At 46.5% G+C, this 25,555-nt stretch overlaps 1 protein-coding gene across 2 annotated transcripts in view; it reads right to left on the reverse strand.

Moving 5' to 3' along the window:
- The window catches only part of CHRNA7 (cholinergic receptor nicotinic alpha 7 subunit), a 48,883-nt gene that overhangs the window by 11,157 nt on the left and 12,171 nt on the right, over positions 1 to 25,555 (reverse strand). For both annotated transcript variants that reach the window (XM_061558515.1, XM_061558516.1), the window contains exons 6-9: positions 16,914 to 16,993; positions 14,086 to 14,253; positions 9,934 to 10,128; positions 6,831 to 6,917 (exon numbers count right to left, since the gene is read on the reverse strand). In XM_061558515.1, coding sequence (XP_061414499.1) covers positions 6,831 to 6,917; positions 9,934 to 10,128; positions 14,086 to 14,253; positions 16,914 to 16,993 — 530 coding nt within the window. The remainder of the gene's footprint in view (positions 1 to 6,830; positions 6,918 to 9,933; positions 10,129 to 14,085; positions 14,254 to 16,913; positions 16,994 to 25,555) is intronic.

Below are 25,555 nucleotides of genomic sequence, written 5' to 3' on the forward strand. Positions count from 1 at the left end.
CCTGAAGGCTTCTTATACACGCCAATGTGAGGGTCCAGAAACAGACTTTGTTTAACCAGTGTACCAGCATGATCATGACGCTCGCATGAACAGCACTTGCGCGCCTATTTTATTTTAGAGCCACAGCAGCTGCTCGCAACCAAACGTTCTACCGTCGCAATTCAAGTTCCCATTAACTGCATTCGCACCGGAGTTAATGCTCTGGACATATGCTCACATGTTGCTTGTGCTCCCAGCAAGCTGGCATTTTGCTCAGAAGAAACACATTTATAGTCGCCGAAACTATGTTGTTGTTTTTTTTAAGTCTGTGCTGACGACTGACGAGGAATAAACAAGTGAGTGGCAGGTCATTTGAAAGGGAAGTTTCTGTCAGTTTAACACATAGTCGACTTTCGAGACCAATCTTATCCATAATAGAGGATTTTGAGTTAGATCGGGTAAATATAAATGTGTCGTTAAACCCGCCACCACCCGGCACAGCTAATCGGTAAGGTTTGCCACGTGAACAAAACGTGCCAATTCGTTACAAGTACAGCACATCGGTTTGTTGGACAGTAAACCCACAACATTTACAATTCGAGTACGACGTCTTGCCAGAAATTACAACTAGCATCATCAGGCGACAGCCAGAGTTGTGGAGATATCCTCCTGTTTCGGTCTTAGAGGGATAAATGTAATGTCGTCACGTGTGTGCCAATCAGGTGCGAAGGCCAGAGGGAGGTTGATGTGTGCGTATTGGTGTGGCGTCGTGTTCCTTGCTGGTTAAAGAGGAATTGCACTGTGCAGGTTTCATGTCACGCCTGACATTGCTGAACCACAGCCTCCCTCACCTCTGCATCATTGTACAATTGCCACGACCATCGCACAAATGCCAACTCGGTAATAATGCCGTAGGTCTTGCAGAATGTTTTCCCAAGACCACGGGTGTATAAGATTTAAACCCGGGCGCTTCGCATTTATAATTGCTGTCAATGGTTTGCAAAATTTCCACTGTTGGAAAAAAAAACCGTGATATTTATGTGCTGTGTGTAGGTGTTAACGGTGTATTCACGAATTAATTTTCCCAGCTAAATTGCACATCCACCGAGGAGACGGAGCAATGAAATCTCATCATATGCACGCCGCGAGGTGGAAATTATTGCATCGCAGAGTCGTGAAAGGTGACGGCAGCTTGAGCAGCCCTTTATCCAGCAGTAGACTGACCACGGCTGATGATAACGGTGATGATAAGAATGTATGATTCAGTGTCACGATTCTTTTAAAAACTCAGGCAATTTGATTAAAAAATCTTGTTTGTACTCTTTCATTTGTATTCTTCCATATTGGATCTCTTCATTTCGTCTAGCTGCTTTTTGTGTTTCGTTTGTTGTCCTTCCCCCGCACATCCAATTAGCACGGTTGGCTACGTGCGGTGCGAAAGAGGTTCAACATACATACCTGTAACATTAGCACCTAGGCATATAGATTTGAATAATATTTCAAAAAAACTGACCGACAGACACGATTTGATTAATCATTGCACAACCTAATTATTTGCCAACATCATAGCAATAAACTGTGCACAGATGTGTGAGTTTTCACCTGAGAGGGAGACTAAAGCAAGAAACTGCAAAGCAAAGATGCTCCGACGTGTGAGAAAGGAAGCGGTGGTTTTTAACTGAGATTTCGGATATTTAATGTCTCAAGGCAACCCTTCATAAATCCCTATTGTACAATATATTTCTTCTTTTATGTCAAATGCCCTTGGAAACAAAAACAGGAGGAAAAAAATCATTCTGCCAGACATCTTGGCAATATGATTTACTGAGAATGTTACGAAGCAAAAAAGAGCCTTTTATGGGAGGGCAAGCAGAATGACAAATACAAATGCAGTAGTAACTCACAGCCCAAAGGTATTACCATCAAAGAAGTACATGTGGGGTCATGAATACTTCTCAAGGCCAGATAGAGAGGTCTTAATGGAAGGATTGCTTTCAACGGCATGTTGCGTTTTCAGAATTTAATTTCAATATTAACGGAGCAACTGCCAAGGGATTGAACGCGTCCGTGATTCTGACCACCCGGGAGATGGAGCGATGGAATCAGTTCGTGTCTGGGTGTTCCGAGGCGGATTATGATATCACAGGATCGAGGGAGGCAGTGGCAGCTTTGGGAGGCATTCACAGCAGCAGTGGATTTATCATGGCTGATATTGATACGTTTCATCCAATATGTTAATAATTGGAATGTGCTAATGTAAAATAAAGTATAATAAAAAGCGACAACATAATTTAAAAGTTTGCAAAATACTCATCAAACCGTTGGCATCCATCAAACGTTATTAATTAAATTTTAACATGATCCTAACATTCTATGTATCCATTACATTTTGCTATGTTTGATTTTTTTTATTTTTGTCCTGGCTTTTTTTTTACCGTTTTTCAAGCGCTTGTATTTCTCCATAATATTTTTGGCACGTCTCACATTTAGAATAGACATGTTGTCTCAAAGGGCTCTCACCTGGATTAAAGTTAGGATGTCTACCCACTCACTTATCTACCAACCTACCTACTAATCTTACACAATAAGTGCATTGACAAGGAGAGGGGGTTACCATGTTGATTTTATGAGGAAGTGTATTTAAAAAAAAATAAAGTTCTCAAATCTCTTCTCCGCTCCGTCTTGATATCCCTCATTTTAAAATGCAACGTACACACACGTACCGGCACACTGACACATTGCACGTTCAACATTAAGTAGGTGGAGTTGCAGCGGTGCCACTGCCCTGTGAACTCAGCGTCTGAAGTTCGATTCCTGGCCACGGCTGAGATCAGTGGCGAATTAAATCTGAGCCGACCCTGTCTCCTCTGCCCCCGCCCTGCCCCCTAAATGACTCACGAAAAGTGGAGAGGCCTTCATTCAGCAATTCATTGACAATGTCTGTACTGTATATATAATTTTTGTTTCAATAAGTGCAAATAAAATAATTGTTAAAGCCTAAATAGTTCACCAGCAGGTGCACAGCAAGTAGGTTGTGGGATTTCTTAATTGGTCCTCTGCCCAACGGCAGTGTCTCTGGCTCAAATTCCCTTCATCTTGCATGATCTTGAGCTTTCTTTTTCAGTCACTGCAATGTCTCCTTTCTTGCTTAAAGTCATCAAGCAGCATCTTTATTTCGTCTGCCTTATTGGCCTTTCTTTCCCAACATCCGTCCTTCCAGAACTTCCTTCATCAAGCTCTCACTTCTTAAAATGTTCCCAATCCGCATACATCATCCGTACTCGACAATAAGAAATTTCATCATCATCATCACGATTCATGGGCAGATAGCCCGTAGTAGATGTCCACTGGACATGTCGTCATTTGTTCCCACTTTCCTCTCTGTCTTGTGCCAATATGGCTCAAGTAGTGGCCACACCTTTCTAGGAACCGATCTCTTGCGATGTCGTCGTCAAGCCATTCTCCATTAGATCTTCCTCTCTACTCTTAGGTTTTTTCGGTAAAGTCACGTAGGTAATAAAAGGAAGGCCAGCGTCTCGAGAAGCTGTGACTTCTTGTCTCGTCGTCTGTTAAAAACTCTAACATATAGGTGAAATTCCTCCCCGTAGAGGGTATTAATTCTAGATTTGAAGCTTTCGTGACTGCAAGGATCCATACTCTTAGGTTTTTTCGGTAAAGTCACGTAGGTAAAAAAATGGAAGGCCAGCGTCTCGAGAAGCTGTGACTTCTTGTCTCGTGACTTTACCGAAAAAACCTAAGAGTATGGATCCTTGCAGTCACGAAAGCTTCAAATCTAGAATATTCCACTCTTTCTGGTCCCTTCCGTTTCAGCATTCGGTGCTCGTGCGTTTTTTTCGAGGAGCCTTCTCCTGCAGCGTGTGCGGAGCCACCCAAAGTCCCCCGCCGTGGGAGTCCCTCTAATGTGGTGTACTCTGCTGAATGACTCCGACCGAGATGGCTGACAGGGCGGTGAAACCAACACCACCGTGCGATACCATCAGGTGCGGTGATGCTGCCACGCGCTTGGCTGGCTGCGGCAAGTGGGATCGATCGGTTGAAGCGATCGGCTAAACGCTGCTCAGCTCTTGCATTAGTTACTTGCGCGCTTTTTGGTGTTTCGTCTCATTCTTGAAACCTGCGGCCGACTGCTGCGTCGCCCTCCGATACCATTGTGCACTTTGAGCGCTACTTGTTAGTAGCACGGTTGGCTACGTACGGTGCGAGTGAAGTTCAACACGCATAGCACATTGTTACGTCGCATGAGAAGGAAGAATGAGAGCAACCTTTTCACGATTTGTCGCGATTCATTGAAAAGGTTTTGTTTTCTTGAGGGACGAGTGTGCGCATGTGCGCGCGTGTGTGTGCATTTTCGTAATGTGTGTTGAATGCACGCACGAACATGCCAATCGCAGGGATTGTTGTGTTTTCGCATGAAGGAAACAAAATTGCATTAATTTCCATTGCGTTGATTTGAAATGCCCTCCACATTAACATGCAACGAGAAAATTAATATTGTTTGGGTAATGATAACAATTGGGAACTGGGAGTTGGATGGACCCACAGGAGACACTTTGTGCATTAACTGGTAATGCTAAATCGCGTAGCCTGCAGCTCGGATTTTAACATTCATTGTTGCGGGCAGGGATTGCACTCTTGCTCTGCGCTACGAACCCAACGAAGCAGAGTTAAAGTCCTAGCCATGGCCAACATCAGTTGCGAATAATGCCGACCTGTACTGGAGCAGCGTGGTGAAGTATGGCCCATCAGCTCCCATGACTGATGCGGCATTGTATTTACAAAGGGCTGTTAACATTAGAGTGACATTGGATATTTTTAATACATTATTTGACAAACTCTCCCCCCCCACCCCCCAGTAAATAATTATCCACTCAGTGATCATACAATAAAAATGAGCAGAAGTTACTTCTCTTACTTGCGATGAATATGCCTGCAGGCTGCTTCAATAAATTATACGCTATCGGCTTGTATCTGCACCTCATTACTGGTGTGTATTATGGCCAGACAGATGGACCTATGATTAGGTGGGGGTGTAAATTGGTGTCGAGAATAATCTTACTGGAGGCAAGTCTGCGAGGCCCCACAATCCTCTCATCAGATGCGAAGTAATGACGAGGCTTCAGTCTCTCCTGAAACCATGGATTACGAGCCTTGTTGACATTCGGCTTCAGCAGGCAATGCCAATGTCGATGAAGAAAATAGATTGATCTTTGGAACTTTGTTACGATTGTTCTTGAGCTCTGCTTGGGCTGGCGGTGAATCATTTTCCAAGCCTCCGCAGACCGGCCGCGCTCTTCAAGCGTTGTTAAACAAAGAGAGAGCCCGCACGTGACAACTCGCTTCGTGTGAGACGACACTGCAGGCTGGCTCCAGATGGCGGACGCCTGAGACTGCAGCCGTCACTGCCGAGATTTCCAGCGGTCGTGTTTTGTTCCGAGGCTCACTTTGGTGGCACACATTGCGCCCTCGCCGTATAAACAAAGTAGAGAAGAACGAAAAGGGAAAGGCGCAGCCCTGCAATGTTTTCTTCACGACACTTTTGGCGGAAGGGCTTCCACTCGGAGGGCGATCTAAGAGAGACCGTTTAGGGGGTGATTTGATATCCTGTCCTTCGAAAGAGTTGGGAGTGCCCGCACGCTACCGCACCACACGAACAATGGCGGAGTACCCATTGATGCTGTTGGGTGGATCGAGGCGGTGCGGGGATTTACTAATAAAAATAACTTGCGCCGTTGTTTCGGCCGCTGTGCGGAAGATTGAACCGGCGACCTCTGGATTGCACGTCCAGCGCGCTGGCAGAATCCTAAACATAGCGAGCATTGATTTTCTTGTTTTCGGACATGAAACGTGCGGAGCGTTGCTTCTCGCTCAGCAACGTAAAGTATTTGGCGTTGACGGAGGATTGCGTCGTGGTGCCGTCCACTAAGAATGAGGGCGGGGCGAGGGAGGGGAGGGGGGTTATCTGTGCATTGAATTGCTCTGCCTTGAACGAGATCATGATACACGAGATCGTGATACACGAGATCATGATACATGAGATCGTGATACACGAGATCATGATACATGAGATCGTGATACATGAGTGATACGATGGCCTCTTTCTGTGGCATCTGGCGTCTTCACCAAAGACGGAGTCCAACAGATTCATATGATTAATCGGTGCAAATCGTCCAAGTGGATACAAATGTCGATTACAAATGTTGCATGCCGTGTTAGAGTTATTGTTAACGGTAAGCGGTGGCGCGCAGATGATTATCCACGTTTGTAGGAGAGGGAGAATGGAAGGCTCAGAGAGATGCGCTTACTATTTTTGGGCTTAATCTGGATTTGCGCACGCATCTATCATCACGTGAAATTGAAATGTCTCCAACTCTATGCCACCAACATCCATTTAATTCATGTGGCTGTGTGTACACATACACACCTTATGGGACCTGGCAGAAGCATGGCACCCCTCCATTCAAGCGCAATTCAGATTGTCTGTCGCATTCTCCCGTTTGCTGCGTGCATCGTCTCTATTCAGAGCTTAAGATTCCAAAGAACACAGGATGAGATGTTACTATCCTTTGTGCAAGCGCTCAATATTTCCCTGCTAGGCCGGCTTGAAGTCGAGACGTTGGCACCACCTGTACCGACATCGTCAAATCACCAACAAAAAGTGGATCATGCAAATAGCCGTATTCAATTCGCAACATTATCACGTCATCCGCTCCTATAAGCCATCTACAGAAGCTGGCATCACTCAGCATTCGGCCACCCTCGAAGTGGCACCGCTCTCTGCCCCGTGGACTGGACGTTGGCGTGCGGTGCGTTCGTCGCACGTCTCCGCTTACCGATGAGTGGAACGGAGTCGGACGTGGCCGGCATGATTTCGGCGACCAGGAGCATGAAGACGGTCAGCGACAGTAGCACGGTGATGCCTGAACACAGAGGGGCACCGAACGACAACCGCGGCGAGCGAGGCAAACGCTGAACCCAGATAATGCCGCCCTTTGATTTCTTATCTGTAATGTGCATTTATCCCCCCCCCCCCCGCACGCTCTCCCAGCGGTACGCAGCCTATCTTGCAGAACAACAGCTGCGGCCAATTGAAGGGCGCTCGCAATCGTACCCCAAACAGATGCTGAATGCGGAGATTAAACGAGTTTAAGCAAGAATCTGCTCACAAAGGCCCCGACGGCTTTGACTCCGGATAATTGGAAACTACGTTAGGCCGGACCTAGTTAAGTTTAATTATGCACGCTACGTCCGATGCATGATCTCATTTATCGTCACCGCCGACATTTGTCTGAGCCAGGATCTATCCCGGTAAATGAAAGCTGCGTGTGACCTTTATCCGATTGCGCAATGCGGGAGAGCGCCGGCATGCTGCGAGCATGTTGCGTGCAGGGTGTGCGTGCAGGGTGCGTGCAGGGTGCGTGCAGGGTGCGTGCAGGGTGCATGCGCACGTTGTGTCTGCAGGGTGTGTGCATTGTGTGTGTGCAAAGGGGCGCGCAAGCTGCTTGTGCAGGGTGCATGTGTAGGGTGTGCTCATGCTGCGCATGCATGACGTGTGCAAGGGGCACGCACGGTGCTTGTGCATGGCCCGTGCAGGCTGTGCGTGCGCAGGGTGTGTGGATTCTGTGTGTGCAAAGGGGGGTGTGTAAAACAACCCCCTACTTCCTCTTCGTGATGTCGGACGGGTAACGCTGTCGTGGACAGTGCTGTGGGGGGGAGGGCCAATTCCGATTGGCCTTTCCCCTCATGGCGTTTGTAACCACCACAGTGGCCAAATGGGGGCTCTAATGGGTGCGAGGGGCTGGTAACCCCTCCACCGTCAATTAATTACCACTAAACCACGAATGAATAATTTAATTAATAAGCTTGTGCCGGAGGCCCTGGGGGGACATACGTCTATGACGTGTCCTGGCCAAACCCCATTTGGCAGAGCCAGGATATTGAATCGTTACCCTCGGGGCTCCTCTAGAAATAACAAAAAGCCACTACGGATGGCCACGTGGAATGTTCTAACGCTCACTGCGGAGGAGAGGCTGCCACTCCTGTCGGGAGCTGGACCAGTACTGCCTAAATCTCTGTGGTATTCAGGAGGTCCGGTGGACCAGCTCTGGCTCCTGCCACCATGAGGGGTGGATAGTCCTCTACTCGTGGCAGGAGATTACCAACAACAGGGAGTGGCTCTTTTTTCTGAACAAAAGAATGAAGGGGGCGTGGGAGCATTGTGGTGAAGTGTGGAAAGCTGTAAGCCCCAGGCTACTTTGGACTCGCCTTCCCATCAACCGGAGGCGAGGAGTGGTGGTCGTGGGGGCATAAGGCTGCTTTTGGTACGAGGTCCAGACCTCCCGAGAGACCCTGGCTGACAGAGGAGGTGTTCAAGCTGGCTGAGACAAAGCGACAGGCCCACTCTAATCGTCTACAGCCTCCCACGTCAGAAAATGAGGAGGCTTACCACAGCCTTCGCTCGGAGGTTCGGAGAGCCGTGAGGTGCTGCAAGGATGGGTGGTGGTCGCGGGTTGCTGAGGAGATGGAGTCTGCCTCAATGGCCTGCGATCACAAATCCCTATTTAACTCCATCAAAAAAATAACCTGCAGCGCCACACCTATTACCATCATTTGGGGAAAAAACGGTGATCCAATCTCTGACCTCCAGGAACAGGTTTACAGATTTGCTGAGCATTTATGTGAAGTCCTGGGGGAGGGGAAATCCCTCGACGTGGAAAACATTGTGGGACAAAGTGGGGATGACCCTGCTGAGGCTGCGGTGCCTCAAATATTGGAAGAAGAAGTCACCCCCTTTGAGTGGCTGGCTGAGGTGCCATCTGTTGAGGAAGTACTGAAGGCGATCCAGAGTCTGAGACCAGGAAAGGCACCGGGCAGAGATAATCTCCCAAGCGAAATGCTGAGGGAGGGTGGCGTTTGTGCACAGACTGCCCTACTTGACATCATAACAACAGTCTGGACCACTGGATGGGTTCCACAGGATTGGAAGGATGCCCTTGTGGTCCTGCTCTTTAAGAAGGGGGACCGCACAGACTGTGTACCCGGGAAAGGTCCTGTCTAGGATTATTCAACATCGCCTTGCCAGGCACACTGAGGAGAGGCTTGCGGAGCCCCAATGTGGTGTCAGTAAAGGGTGGTCCTGCACAGATGCTATATTCTCTGTCCGTTTGCTACAGCAGAGGTGTAGGGAATTCCAACAAGACCTAAATCTCTGTTTTATTGACCTGGTCAAGGCCTATGATACCATCAGTAGGCCTGGGCTCTGGGTTGTTATTCGTGCTTTCGGAGTCCCTGGCCCTCTGCTCACGATCATTAAGGACCTTCATGATGGTGAGCGGGCCTGGGTAAAACTATGTGGACGGGAGTCAGAGCCATTCCCTGTTCACCTTGGGGTGCGACAGGGATGTCCTCTGGCTCCAACATTATTGAACATATTTTTTGACCAGGAAGTTCGTGAAGCCTTTGATGGCTGTATCAGAGGAATTTCCATCTCAGTCAGTTGACCCATGGAACCTGGCTCTGCCCCGTGACCTCCTGCCAGCGGGCGTTCGACACTTCACGTGGTCTTGAGGTGCACATAGCCTGGCACAAGCGTCGTGGTGGTTGTTGTGGGTGTGCATGGTGTCTGTGTGTGAAGGCTGCGTGGATTCTTTGTGTGCAAAAGGGGGGGGGGGGGTGCGCGTTGGGTGTGCATGGTGTGTGTGTGTGTGTGTGAAGGCTGCGTAGATTCTGTGTGTGCAAAGGGCGGGGGGGGTGCGCGCTGGGTGTGCATGGTGTGTGTGTGTGTGCAGACTGCGTGTGTTCTATGTGTGTGCAAAGGGGGGGGGGGGTGTGCGCGCTGGGTGTGCATGGTGTGTGTGTGTGTGCAGGCTGCGTGTGTTCTATGTGTGTGCAAAGGGGGGGGGGGGGGGCGCACGCTGCGTGTGCAGGAGGACGCACCGAGCGAGATCTTCTCCCCGGAGTCGGCGGGCAGCAGGAACACGAGCAGGGATAGCGCCGAGATGAGCACGCACGGCACCAGCAGGTTGAGGCCGTAGTAGAGGGTGCGCCGGCGGATGGTCAGCGTGTACGTCACGTCGGGGTACGGCTCTTGGCAGCAGTCGTAGTACAGCTCGTTCCTCTTGCCTGGGATCTCTGCGTTGTGAGACGTAACGACGATGACGACGGCGGTTACGATTGCTGCTTCCATTGAGCTGAACCAACATGAAGGTATCATCACGGACGGAGTCTTTGCTGCCACCTGTATTGACAACCACAATGCTAAATCCTCTGTGAACACATTATGCGGTGATGCTGTGTTGGCAGTGGTGCACAAGAACATGAACAGTAGCACTCAGCACATTTGTCAATAACGCTGCCTTAACAAAAAGATAAATATAAATATATAAACGGTGACGTTCATAGAAGGGCTATTGCCTGAAACGTCAACGATTATATATATATTCATTTTCTCTGAATGCATTGTCATCAGCGCCACCCAGAAGGTGGAGGGTCAAAAGGGCAATTTCCCCCGGGCCTCACAGAGGATGGACGAGGGGGCCCCACCTGGCATTTTGGCTCATGCCTGCAGCCCTTCTGGGCTTCCAGGAACCTCCGATTACCAACATCGCAAAGTGGTCTCTTGCTGTCTGGAAAATAACTCCCCAGATAATATTGAGTTATCATTTCAGGATGACAAAAAAAAAACTATTCCGGTTGTACTGCGACAACATTGCGTTAATCGACTTCTCATTCATTATTCGGTAAAAAAAAAATGAAGCAATAATAATTTGCATTCTTCTACTTTGCGGTGAATTTGATGCGAATTAATCCGTCGCAATGAGCAAGGTGGCATTTCGCATCCACGCCGCAACAATTGCATAATAATTATGCCACACGAACAAAAGAAAGCCCCGTGGATAGAGAGGTAAATGCTCTCTGCCAGAACAATAGGGCCCTGAGATAAAGGGCTCACGGAGATCATCTATTGTGGACGGTGCGAGTGGATGTCGGACGCTCTACCCTCCCTGAAGGCCCATCTGCCTTGCCCACTGTGCCATGCCAGAACCGATTAAAGCTTCCGCTTGGCAATACCAATGAAGCAGCATGCCTAATGAGCTCTGTCCCTTTGCATTAAATCTTACTGCATTGACTCAATCTCTTCTTTCTAAGAACAAAACTAATCTCAATCCAGTGATGAATGGTGTGGACTGCTTGGTATATCGGTCAAATGTGCGACTGGTGTGCCGTACCAAAGAGGTTCCCATTGGACTACACTGCTCTACCCATCGCCACGAAGCATACATATACTATTGATCTCTCTACCCCTCTGCAGATTTGGCATGGAATTAGTAATCAGCGTTGCATATGCTTGAACTACAATGACGTGGGTACAGAAAGAGGAACACGCCGATTGGGGCACAAGCACAGGTGGATGGAATCATTCGAACTGTTGAGATGGGTTGAGTGATGACGGCTGATCACTTCTGGAACACTGACGCCGAGTGGCAGCCACGAAGTTAAAGAAACCCAAGTGGACGTCCACCGAGCAGGTGGAGCGACGAAATCGGTTTGCGTGCCAGGCGATGGGTGAACGGTCACATCGCAGGATCGTCGCGGTTGGTGGCGTCTGGGAGAGGCCTTCATCCAGCAGTGGATTGACCAAGGGTGATGATGGCGGTGACGATGACTGCAGATGCAAACGATGAGCTTGAAGAACGGAAGGTGGGACTTTTCCATGACAGCCACTCTCACAACCTTCCAAGGGTGGCACAGTCGGGTTTTTTACAATCGGGTTTAATTGTCTTTTTATATTAAACCCGATCATCTGATATTGGGAGAAATCCGGTTTAATTGGTTCTAATTGCAGAACCGCACTTCGCCAACTTCTCAACGATGGGCTTCATCCATTCCAAGCGAAGGAACTCACTGGCGCCCACGATTGTGGAGAAGCTCGTGTTCATCAAGACCAACCTGCCCGCCGCATTCTACGACTACCCCGTGCCTGACGGCCCCCCGAGTACGATAGCAGCACCGCCGAGGAAGCAGCCTAAGCCTTGGATCAGAGTTTCGTATTCATTAAACCAGGTTTTAATTAATGGAAATCGGGTTTAATTGTATTAAAGAAAAATCCAGATGCCTGCCGCCGGAAAAATCGGGTTTTTTCCACCCATGCAACCTTCCAGTACTCTGCGTCTCACTGACACCACGTGTCTGTATGGCCCCGTCTCAGTCTCCCGTGCGTATGAATATGAGGGGGGAGGGGCTGTTACTTTTATGATTTCCTCGCCAAATAGATTTGCTCACGCGGGGAGAAAGTGTCTCTGTATGCCCAATTTCATTTGGGTTGGCCAGACACTCGCCACTTGAAATGTTCCACATTTCCCTTGACTAGCATTGTGCTTTCAATACTCCGAATATTCAACGCGTAAATTACACCAGAACAAGGGAAACGTACGGTTGTGGAATTTATTGATGGCATATAATTTTTTGGGCATTGCACAGCCATATCAATCTTCCTGCCGCCAGGCGACGCACAGTGAAATTAGGGAAGGTTTTTTTTTCAGAATGCACGGGATGATGCGGCAGCAGTGAACATTTATAAAAATGTGCGTCCCGTGAGCACCTGGGAAGTAGAAGTTCACAAGCTGCGGCACGCGGATCCATATCAATTGGGAGCTTCCCCCCCCACCACCACCACCCCTTCCTACGAGCACCTCGCTTCTGCGCAATGGATGATGACACTTTACACAAACAGTAATTATGAATAGTAATGTAATCGCAGCTTCGTTTACCCAGGAAATCGTAACTCAGTATTAAGGCTCATTTTTCAATCCAGGCCGCCCATAGATTAATATTTGTTGCTCGTGTGCGGCGCGCGCTCGTAGTAACAAAAAAAAGACTCGGCGTTCAATTCAATACTCTGTGCGGTGAAGCTCAAGGTGCAGCCCTGCAATGCGTTACTGCTGGCAGAGAGGCCTCCACAAGAGGGTTTTTGGCCTACTCTTCCACGTTCGTCAAATCTGTAAAGGACGAGCAAAATCTCATCGTAGCGAAAACAATTTGTGCGGGCCGGAAAATCAGGAGTTTCAAACATCACTCAAAACTGTGCAAAAAAGCACACAGCCAACTGTCCGCGTGCAACGTTCATTGGCATTTCCTGAAGAAGTGCATTCTAGCCTTCCACGTTGGCCAGAATGTCTTGGAAGAGGTGGGAGGACCCACAATTTACTCCACCACACGCAACGTGTCTATCAACAAACTCTCCCATTACCCACTGAGTTTGGCGGGTGGACAAAGACAGGAGGAATTTAAGAAACGTGCAACATTGCTTCAGCTGCCGCACCAGCAGATCGACTGCACGTACATAGTGCTAACCATTACAGCACCCTATTACAATAGTAATAATTTAATAAAGGCTTTGTTAACCCCATATTTTTTAACTCAGTCTCAGGGCTCATTTTTCAATCTCGGCAGCCCATAGATTAATAGTGATTTTTTTTATGTCCGCGTGTGACCCTTGCTTGTGAAATCTCCGCGTTAATGCCCCATAGACACCGTGCAAATTAACGCGGTCGTATTGTGTATCGCAACGCCGCTCGACTAGTCAGAGCACTAATACGGGTCTGAAGAGCGGCAACTGAAGACCTCATCAGGGCCAAAGCCGTTGACGCCACCACACCTCCATGGTGCACTCCACCCTCCTCCCAGCCCGACAGCGGCTGCTGCACAGCAGACACACGACCTGCAGGACCTGCTCTGATAGACTCCCACCAACTGGTGCCCTGTCCTTCCCCGCTTGGTTTGCAGGACTTTTGGGGGCCACTACAATACAATGCTCGTCTTGGCAACCAGCTGCTAACCCTCCGCCATCCTGCACACACGTCCCCATGGCCGTGATCACATCAACACATCACACCTGGACAGCGTCATCATGTCGGGACTAGCGTCGCAAACACATATTCCGCGGCACTGCCTATCCATCACAGCTCGGCCACCAAAGACAAAGATCCCCCCGTATAGCCTGAACAGACTATTGGGGCAAGTGCCGTTAGCGGCCTCCGCACGCACACACACACACGCACACACGGTCACCCTCGGTGAGCAACGCACCCACGAGGTCCCACTCCCCGTTGGCGATGTAGCCAGACGTGTCGGCCTCCAGCATCTGCAGGTCAATGAGCCAACCGTCGTGTGTCCACGAGCCGAACTTGAGGTCACACTTCTGCACGTCGAACGGGAACCAGCGCACGTCGATGTAGCACGTGCTCTTCAGCATTCCTGTCTCGCGGAACGCACGGCGGGAGGGGGGGCGGGGGTGGGGGGCAATAGGTGAGAGGCCGAGGCAGCGATAGTGCGGCTCTCATCTCGGAGGCGACCGGTAATTTAGCACTTGAATCAATACAACCGCTGCCACCTCCAGAAGCCTATTTCTGAACCCGTGGGTTTTAACCGTTCACGCTGGTTTGCCATTCATGACGGCCGTGTCCGTACGAGTATTATCGGCGCGGAGACAAATCCCTAAACTGGTTCGAATCAATCAGGAATAGTTCAACTTCTGGATGATTGTTTTTTGCAAGTATTTTTTTTTTTGCAGAAAATGGGTTGTTTTTTAACAGACATGTATTTTGACGACTATCATTTGATAATTACGCAAATTATACATTCTCATTTCCCGTTGGGTGTGGTTTTGGATTTCAGTGGCACACAAAATAGCGCCAATGATGTTTAACTTTCGCACCTCCAGTCTACGATTACATTGCAAGTTCACCGCAAAACTGGAATGATATTGACGTGCTTCTCCCATGATTGCAAAAATGTATATATTTATGCTATCATTGTCAGCGGTGTTCAAAATAAACCATGAACATGTTTACGATGGCAATTTACAGCCGAGTGGCCTTTTCTTCAGAAACTTGACAGCAGCAAAGCTCCATATTAATGTCGGACTATGCTTATTTTTTTATCTTTCGCAGATCCTCATAGCCAGACTTTACACAGGAAAGAACGGTGGGCAACAGGAGGCCACGAGGGTGAAACCCTCACATTAAACATCTTGGCAGCTGCCTATTGATTTGGGGGGTGGGGGTGAAAGACATAAAACTACAGCAAACCAAAGCCACGGCACGACCCAGGGACCCATGAAATTCTGAAACAGGGAGATAAGCGCAGTAACATGGGGGAAGGTTTGATAAAGATTTATTTGCTTTCTTGCAGAGCTGGTATGGAGTTAAAGGTTAAAGGAAAAATCCAGGGCACAAATCAAGTGGTAGATTTTATTTGGTATTACGGCTGAGCCAGTAGTCATCATTGTCTTTGCAAACACAAGCCAGATAAATCTTTACCAAAGGGTGCCACGTGTGGCGATAGACTTATGACCGAATTTGTCAGGTTTTTTTATTTAGATATTTAATTCCGATTTGCTCGTGAACACAACCGGCCTTTAAAGGGATAAAGTTCGCTTGCAATTTTCAGAATTAATTACATTCATCACCCTGATAAACCACTTAAAGTTTTAGCATCAAAGCCACCTAATTGACCAGTCAGAAAAAAATTACACGCCGTTATGTATTTAATTTTATTCCTCTTATCCCTTAATTGTTGGATGTCGAATAATAATTGCACAAATTTAAGAGCGAATGTGAGCGTTGTGCAGTAATCACGCCCAGTCTTCCTCCTCCTCCTGTGATAATAATCCACAAAATAATGGCGTGAAATGTTCCCTTATATGTCTCCCGCAGTGGGTGCCCTTTGGAAAAAATAATAATTTACATTTAGCACATTTACATAATAGAGATACGTCACGCAGACATCACTTAATGTTACATTCCAACGCACAACATGTTTCCATGAATTCTTACCCGGTTCAGCTCGATTGTAAATTGACTTTTGGGCGAACCAATTCCTTCCAGTACTGCCAAACGAAATTAACTTTCCACTTAAAAACACCGCTGGATATACATTAAATATAGAAATTAATTTGCAACGTGTTTGAAGATCAACTTTCTCTGCAACGCGCTGGAAATATACGGCACGTAAATAGCGCACGTGCGTGTGTGTGCTCACGCGTAACAAACAGTGATTTGTACATGTAATTATAATTCCGCAATTGCTTGCATTTCCTATTTGAGCTATACAAATGATTTTATCCTGTGGGCCCCTTGAGCTATCATCACCAGCTTTGCACGTAGTTCGACGGGCAGACTCGTGAAAGGTTGCAATGATTTCTGAGTTGTTTTCCCCCCCTGTACTCTGGTCGCCTTCTAGTTATGAATAAGTAATAGAAGTCTCGTTCATTTGCAAACTCATCGCCTTCCAACCTATGCACCCTTTGGGAGCCAATTTTTTTTATTTTTAAAAAGGAAAGCCGTTTGTGAGTCCGTCAGTACATGAGCTTTAGGATTTATAAAAAAAAAAACCAGTACTGTATCTTCTTCGTCATCGTCGTCATCATCATCGTCGTCAATACCACCAGCAGTGGATAACAACAGCATGGGGAGACTTCAATTCAGCAGTGGATAGACAATGGCTGCTGCTTCTGATGATGTTTAAAATGACGGTTCAACACTGTCATTATTATCAACATCATCATCAGCAGCAGCAGCAGCAACAGCAGAAGCAACAGCTGTTGTCTATTGCCTGCTGGATGGAGGTCGACCCGTGCCGTGCTGCACCACAATGCAGCTCACAGCGGTCCCTCAGCTCCATCCCCGCCGTGGTCGTCATCTCGGTCACGTTCGCTCCTTGGATGTATGGACCTATCGTTTGGGCTTTGGTGAATAACATAAATTGCAAAGAAGAAAAAAAAACCGACGGAATTTTTTTTATTTCCCCACGTTAAAAGTCAAAGTAAAAAAAAAATTTGTAAAAAAATATATGTTTGTTGTTGTTGTTCTTGGCTGCGTGATAAGCGGATCGCGAGTGTAAGAGATAGGACCCACCTGGGGGTAGGTGCTGGCAGTTCCCCGTGTAGTTCACAAGCACGTTCGTGTGAAATGTGGCGTCAAATCTCTCGTCCGCACTGCACAGCACCGACATGGAAAATTATCCAGACATCAACAACAAAACCCGTCCACGCGTACAGCCGGACAGGTACGTGCGTGCTGGAATTAAACATTGCCTTAGATCCTCCAAAGAACAAAGTGCTTTCTGCCGCTTTAATTCCATGCAAAAAGGGGGCATGCACTTCGTGGGATACTCGAATAGATTGGCTCAGATGTAGATTGACTTCAAAAGCACCTTGCATCTCTGTGATACAGAAGCAATACAGCTCACCTCCGACTAATCATTTTAGATATGCTCAGGACAAGTAGCAGCAAATTCTGTCACGCAAAATCCACACACCGGAGACTGTTACCACGAGGTAGAGGACACACAGGGGTGAAGGCCACACTCTTGGAATGTGAGGCTCTCCCTGCGAGCTAATGGTTCGCGGTTTTTATCGTTCCGGATTATGATGCCCCAGATAACGGGAGTCACGCACAAGAGGAGTTCTACCGGCAATTCTAGATTTGAAGCTTTCGTGACTGCAAGGATTCATATTCTTAGTTTTTTTTTCGGTAAAGTCACGTAGGTAAAACATTAAAATTAATAAAAGTAAAATAAAATAAAAATCACGACGTTTCGGAGGCAACACAAGCTTCCGTCTTCAGGTGGAACCGTCACAGCCACGACAGCTGTATCAAGCATTTGCTTGATACAGCTGTCGTTTGCTTGATACAGCTGTCGTGGCTGTGACGGTTCCACCTGAAGACGAAAGCTTGTGTTGCCTCCGAAACGTCGTGATTTTTATTTTATTTTACTTTTATTAATTTTAATGTTTTACCTACGTGACTTTACCGAAAAAACCTAAGGATATTCTACCGGCAACTATAATTATGTGACACCTACGCAACCACTGTACTGCCTCAGTACTTGGCCCATCGTCAGGACACCACTGTGCATTTCAAGGGTGTCATCAGCACAACGGGCACTTGTGACCCCTGTGGAGGGGTGAAAAACACGGACTCGAAATCACCACAAAATCTTGTCCAGAATTGAGCGAGCGTTTGTTTAGTCACGCCCGCGACACCCACTCAGCGGCCGTGGGTGTCCCCCTGTCCCGGACACCTCCTCCTCACAAGGATCCTCATCGCATCGCCACGGGGGATGTGTCAAAATGTCAGAGCCGCAAGAAGTGTCACTCTTCGGGGGCGGGGAGGGTGTGCGGGAGGGGGGATTTAACATCTACGACAAGTAATATCGGAACTGTTCAACAGTGGCTAGGAGATGTTAACTACCTCGCCTGGTATACAGGAGGTCGTGGGTTCGATCCCGAAACTGACGCCTGTATCATGTTCTTCGCGTGGTCATGTGGATTTTTTTTTCTCCAGGTCCTCCGGGTTTTCCCTCCATATTTAGAATCAACAACACGCGTTTATAGTATTTGGCTGCTATAGATTTCCACTTGAATCGCCACTTCGTTCAGCTATCATGTTGTGGCCAGGTAGCTTCTGAAAAAGAGTGATAGTTCAGTGGTCGGTGTTATGAGAGCTTTGATTCTATGAATAATCAATTATAGCCTACAAGCAGCACAGTCCTGTTTCAGAAACAAACGAAGGTTTAGTTTGTATTGGTTCTCGTCTGCTGTGTTTGAGGAGCGTGCGTTTTATTGGCCATTTTGCTTTTCAAATCCAATAACGAATGCTGCGTCCGTTTAGATTTTTGCGGGTCATTGCTTCTTTCCGTGGACGCCGTTATTTTCTTCTGGGAGGTGTTTTTGTCCCCTCGTCCGTGTGTAGCGATTTTGTAGAGCAGCTGTGATGCGATCATCAGTGGTGTGCAGAAATTGGTATCCTTCGTTTAACCAGGCGATGGAAATACAGGGCCTTTCTTGTTTTTGCCAGGGGTTACCTGGACAAGCGGTGGTTGAGATGCTCGCTGTTCAGGAAGCTTCAGAAACCAGTGCGTCACAAGAAGATTTGGCAAATTGTTAACAAGTGCAGCTTGGAATTAATATTCGAAATTAACATGCAATAAATATATTTATTATTAAAATTTTCAACGCATTATTAATAATGTAGTGGATGATGGACCCCCAACGTCATGTTCATCACGGGGGTTATTTGGCCAGTGTGTGTGTGGGTTGGTGAAGGGAGCACCTGGGGCTGGTTATAGATATCATGCACCACTGATGTTCGCTGTGGGCGGGAATAGAACTCAGGTCGCCGGATTCATGGCGCAGTGAGCTTACGACTGCGCCATCGTACTCTATCCTCCCGATGAACATTGCGCAGCGCTAATTAGCTAAGGCTGCACGATACTTAGAATATTCATGCTCGTAAGTGATGATTTGGTCGCCTTTATGAGCATGCAACTGTGAGCAGTATCAGACAACTTTTCCTGGCCTTTCAGTACAGGGCACTTCTGTGATTTACCTGCTCTCATATTCTTTAAGATTCACGGAGAACACGAGGCAGTTGACGACATGGACCAGAGTGCAGGGCAGCGTTCAAATAAAATGGCATCAAAAATCCTTCTAAAGTAAAAATTGTGTTCGTCTGTAAACTTTCTCTAAATTTCCCAGCATTCTCAGGGAGTGTAAAGTGCGATCTTTAGCCAATCTCTCTGCCTCACTCTGGCTTCTCTCCTCTGAAGAAGGACCATTACATGAAACGTCTGCCAATTAAATGTTTCCACGTTGTATGGCAGCATCACTGGTGATTTTAACGGCAGGTAGGTAAAAGTTCCGGAGGCAAGACAATGATTGGTAAACATGGCATTTGTTTTGACTTAAAGCTTTCGTGACTGCAGGAATTCATATTCTTTGGGTATTTCGGTAAAGCCACGTAGATAGAAAAAATAATACAAATATCACATCAGATGACGATTGCTTGCGTTGCGATCAAAACGTCGTGATATTATATTATTTTTTTTTCTATCTACGTGGCTTTACCGAAAGACCCAAAGAATATGGCATTTGTTAATTACGAGTTAACTGTTGTTGATGGAATCGACGCAGTAGGTTTAATAACTGATTAGCTTCAGCGTGTCGCGAGGTTAGCAAGGGAGTGCACTCTTCGTCGTAAGCGTAGCGAGAACAGCCAACGTGTTCTCATACACCTCAATACTCGTGAGGAAAGTAACACACATTCTGAAGCTCCCTGGACAGAAATATGTAAAATGTAAGTATCTGCGGTTCAAGTTAATCCTACTGAGGCCCCTTCCCAGCTGCAAATGCTACGTAAAATATTGGAGTCGCGGATTTTTTGGCTTTAGATTTATTATCTGTAGATCCATGCAGTTTTGGGATCTGTTTATAGAACTACTTGAGAAGAAATATGTAATCCTTGTATGTAATCACGTGTGTGCAATTCTGCTTATGCAAGTGCAGTGTTGAGAGTTATTAGACTTTGTAGATGCTGGTTTGGCTTTTTCAATTAATTTTCGTTTGCACGGAGAATACAATACACTTCACAGCCTTATGTGAACAAAGGTGTAGAATTCATTAGCGATGTAAAAAAATGCGTTGTTTGAAGGAAGTACATTTCAGGGCGTGTAATATTACCTGATTTTGTAAAACAACAGCAACAATATAACGAATATTCATACTTCCATAATGGAGGTAATTCGTTTTTTTGTTACCACAATGAAACTAATTATATCTCGTGATGCTGCTGCTGCTGCATTGGCGGTGGCACGCACGCACAAACAACCAAAAACTCACCACATGTGACAATAGCACTGCCAAAAAAGAAGTCCAGTTTGGGCAACGCTTTAAGCAATGGTCATTCTACGGCCCTTCTTCATAGCACATGGAGAGGTCATAGATGTAGAGGGAATAGCATTTGGAGAATGCCAACACTTATCCCACTCCACCTATCTGGCCGCTCTCCATGTGCTATGAATTAGGGTCGTTGCCCAAAACGTCGCACAATCTACGCTTATTGTTTTAAGGGCAGCTGTTATTGCCAAATGCGTTGGGGCTGCTGCCACCTATTTGTCCAATAACAATGTTTTTTAACGACCAAACAGATGCACAAATGTAACGTGCGCACATGCGACTGCCAAATATACTGAAATATCTGCCTCCAGGTTCAAAATAACAATAACGCTGCAGCCATGCAAAGCTTTCATCATATAATATATAGAAACCAATTTTTGTTCTGATTGAAACGCGGAGTTCTAAAACTTTATAACCCAATGCTTATAAGGAAAAGTGTTATAATTCAACTGACAAGAGCCCTATGTTGTTGTTGTTGATTGTATCTATACATTAGCATGTCTGGCGAAGCACTCTGGATTAATAACCATGTCTGCCTGGGAGAGCTCTAAATATTCACCTTTGTCAAAACCCAAAAAAACCTTCTTCTTTTTTTTCATCAGCTAGCACATCTGCGGGCTCGTGCCAATTGACAGATTCGTATGTTGTTAACAATGGGGCCATTCTGTGGAATTCAGAAAAAGTATAGTCAAATGCATTGGTAATCCGTTGGGCATAATTATTATAATCTGTTACAATCCCCCCCCCCCACATTGCATTTTGAAGATATTTTTTTCATGTCTGCGGAGGTACGGATGGTTTTTTAAAATTTCCCAGCTATCACTTTTTTGCGGGCTCGTGCCAATTGACAGATTCGTATGTTGTTAACAAAGGGGCCATTCTGTGGAATTCAGAAAAAGTATAGTCAAATGCATTGGTAATCCGTTGGGCATAATTATTATAATCTGTTACAATCCTCCCCCCCCCCCCCCCCCACATTGCATTTTGAAGATATTTTTTTCATGTCTGCGGAGGTACGGATGGTTTTTTAAAATTTCCCAGCTATCACTTTTGTCAAATTATAAAAATTGCTTCGAGTCGTTTATCAAGGTTATCTCACGCGTGACTTGTAATGTTGGGGTATTATCGTTTAATGAAAGTTTAGTCCATCATGAGTGTTACTCCGTTTCGAAATACTTCACTCTGGTCGTAAATGTTGCGAAATTAAGGTTTTCTTTTTAACAGACCTCGAAACAGAACATTGCCCTCCGGGCTGAGAAATAAAAAAGCAAACCTCACAATCTGGCTGGTGCATTCGGGAACGTCACTGCGTTGACACTCAACGACTCACGCTTGTGAATGCAGATGGGCACCGTTACCTTCCTAAGCTTCGTTCAATTCCTCGTCACTGCCCACGAATGATCGCGTGATCAAAAATACAACTCGGATGGCTGCGTTTGTAGCACGGTGCCTTTTAACCACCGTGTCACCAGTCCACATTTTTAAGTCACATACACAGGCATGCCAGAAGACACACGCGGGCATATCAGGAGAGTGGTCGAACAAAACATAAATGTGGTGGGGGGTATCCAACCATATGTTGATTGAAATTGGGGGCGCTGCGGTAGCGAGATGTTAACTCCCTCGCCTGGTATACAGGAGGTCGTGGGTTTGATCCCGACCCTGACGCCTGCTGCTGTATATTTGGAGTTTTGCATGTTCTCTCTCCCCGTGGTGGCGTTAATTTTTCTCCGGGTCCCCCGATTTTTCCCTTCACATTTATAAAGATGTATTTCCGAGTATTTCGCTGATATACATTTCCACACGATAAGCCACTTCGTTGAGCTATCATTTGTGGCCAGGTCGCTTCTGAATAAGAGCTGCATAGCTCAATGGGCATTACCTGGTAAAATAAAAAATAATAGAGTTTTTAGTTTAGATTTAGATCCTTATGCCCGTGATACATTCATTAAATTGTGTGTGTGTGAGCACACATTCAATACGGTCAATATACACCGTGGTATGCAATATGATATGTTACATGTAGTATTTGTGGAGAGAAAAAAAAAGCTGGACACGTTGAACTGAATTAAATCAGAAGCGATACAAATGAGATGGTAAAAAAGATACAAAACGGAATTGGACGATGACTCTAAATCGTTACCATTCATCAAAGCTCCAGGTCGTGAATTCTTACGTAGCTGACACGTGCCTAACTTTCGTCGAACAAACTTAACGCTCCGCGACCAACGCAGAGTTTTCTTTTTACAAGGTTAATTATCCTTATAAGTTCTAGATTTGAAGCTTTCGTGACTGCAAGGATTCATATTCTTAGGTTTTTTTTCTTTTTTTTTTTCGGTAAAGTCACGTAAGCAGCCGCACATTAACAACTCTGGCACCTCCCCCCCTCCTCTCAACCAGTCTACATAACAAAGGCTCAGTCCTTTGTTATGTAGACTAGCCGTGGCTTCAGTCGCACCAACCTTATCATAATAATAAAAAACTCCTATCCAGGGGCCTACCCTGGCTCCTCCCCCCTCAACCAGTATATATACAAGGTCGGATCTCTTGGAATTTCTCATTCACTTGATACAGCTATCGTGCTGTGACGGTTCCACCTGAAGACGGAAGCTTGTGTTGCATCCGAAAAGTCGTGATTTTTATTCTATTTTTATTTTACTTTTATTAATTTTAATTTAAATTTTTTACCTACGTGACTTTACCGAAAAAAACCCCTAAGAATATGTATCCTTATAATATTTAAAAGGGAACACTGAGATCATGACTAAGGTGCACTCTCTATTCTCTACTCATAATAGTGAATTCGGGTCGTTCAACTTGCATTAAAAACGTTATTGATATATATATATACCACATCTTGTCGTAGCCCGGACTTCATAATAATATGAACAATAACGGGCCCAGCAAATAACGTTGCTCGTGCACTTGGACACGACCCGCTGGCCCGCACCCTCCCTCCATCCCTCGAGCAGCCAGCACGCCGTGCAACCATGAACGGTCTGCCTCCAGAGTTCTCCCCCCCTCCCCCCCCCCTAAGGCATTCCTGCTAGACCCAATACTCCCAAGGAGACGAGGAAAGGCTCAAAGTGACGGCTATTGTGGCTGTCAGAACCCATATTGTACCAACGAAACACACGGGGGGAATATATAGGGAATATATACGTGGAGCACGATATTGGGTTTCCCGTGAAATTCGGGAGATTGCTACGGACCGCAAATATTACGCGCGACTGAAGAGAGAGTGAGAGAATGGCATTTTGTCACTTTGCAAAGTGTACGTTTCTTGAATTCCCCCCTTATTAATTACATTTCATGCCATTATAGGCCTGAAACAAATGCCCACTGTGAATCAAATTTCACATTTCGAGAGAATGTGTGGTTCGTGTTATGGAATGCATGAGGAAGTCGCATTAATATTTGACTGCCCGGTGCAACTTAATGATTTGGGATTTTTGCACACAGTTTTGTTATACGGTTTTTTTTTCTGGAAGATTTTTGCTGGTTTTTCCTGGATCTTTCTGTTGCGTGTCGTCATTTTAAGATGTTCTGTGTTAATGTTTTTGTTTGTTGCGGTTGCACCCGAGCCAAGAACCACAATGGCTCACAGGGCTGTACCTAATAAATAAAACTTGAAACTTGAAAACTTGAATTTAGCAAGGTCATTGGGTTTGTGTGTTGGTTTCTGTGTGTGTACGTGTTCAAACCCTGAAAAACATTCTCAAACCCATTTCACAAAACCGTCATCAGATATAGACACGGCAAGTAACGCTTGCACCGCCAGCATTTTGGAGGAGAAAATCGTATTCCAATTTAAGAAAAAACAAAGAAACCTTCTTTAAAAAAGTTCTAAATTTTAATTTAAGCAGTTAAATTTCCACTCCCTTCCTTCACATAGGCAGTGTGCCATCAGGTGCACTCAGCTCAGCCAAAGTCACCGGACACGCACAACGGCTGGTCTCTTGCAACATGTGATCACTGCCCAAGCGTTCGTTAGATCAATTAACATTTCACTCTGTGAGCGAACAAACTCCAGTCCAGGTTTTTTTCCCCCCAAGATCCATGCAACGTGTGCATTCCATTTCGTTGAAACTGAAAAACCACCGGTTTCGTTCGAATTTTGCTTCCCACCGAAAGCCACGCAGGAACAAATTATGTCCCACTGCCCACCAAGGTCTGGTGGAGGTCCACCTCCCCGTGCATTACCACTCAATCACTCGCTCACCGCCTCGGCATTCTAAGATTTTTGTCCAACGACCTTGCGTGTTGTCGCCAGCAGCTGGAGGCGAAACCCGTTGCAGAATTACATGTCTGATGCAGTGAGCCCCGCGCAAGCCTGCAAGGGGCCTGGTCGTGTAGCACGCTCAAAACATTTCTCTCGCTGCTTTTAACTGTTCGCTGCACACCTTAATAATATCAAGGCATCAGCAATGCCAGCAAGAGAAACTACGCCCGGGGAAAATCTCTTTCCACCTCACTGTTGCTGCTCCAGCTCGCTGCGTTCCTGCCTAGCGCATTGCCAGCCTCCCTGGATAATTCCTCAGTTCTTTTGGTCATATTAGCCACAACTGATGGGGTTTGCAATTGTATTTTGACCATATTTAGGGTCTGCCACAATTCCACGGAGATTTAATCCGCTGCCAGCTGTAACGACGCCAATACCGATCCCAAGTCACGTTCGTGCCGACCGCATTAAAGATATCTTATCCTTCATGTGTGCTCGACATCATTCAGTGTTCCGGGAAATGTATACACGCAACCCACTGCTGACTTCTGTTGCGAGAAGGCTCTATTCAGCCGGCTATGCATTTTTCCACCAAAGAA

This window comes from Lethenteron reissneri, chromosome 24 (assembly GCF_015708825.2).
Source record: "Lethenteron reissneri isolate LAM-NWPU_2019-01 chromosome 24, ASM1570882v1, whole genome shotgun sequence".
Taxonomy (NCBI): domain Eukaryota; kingdom Metazoa; phylum Chordata; class Hyperoartia; order Petromyzontiformes; family Petromyzontidae; genus Lethenteron; species Lethenteron reissneri.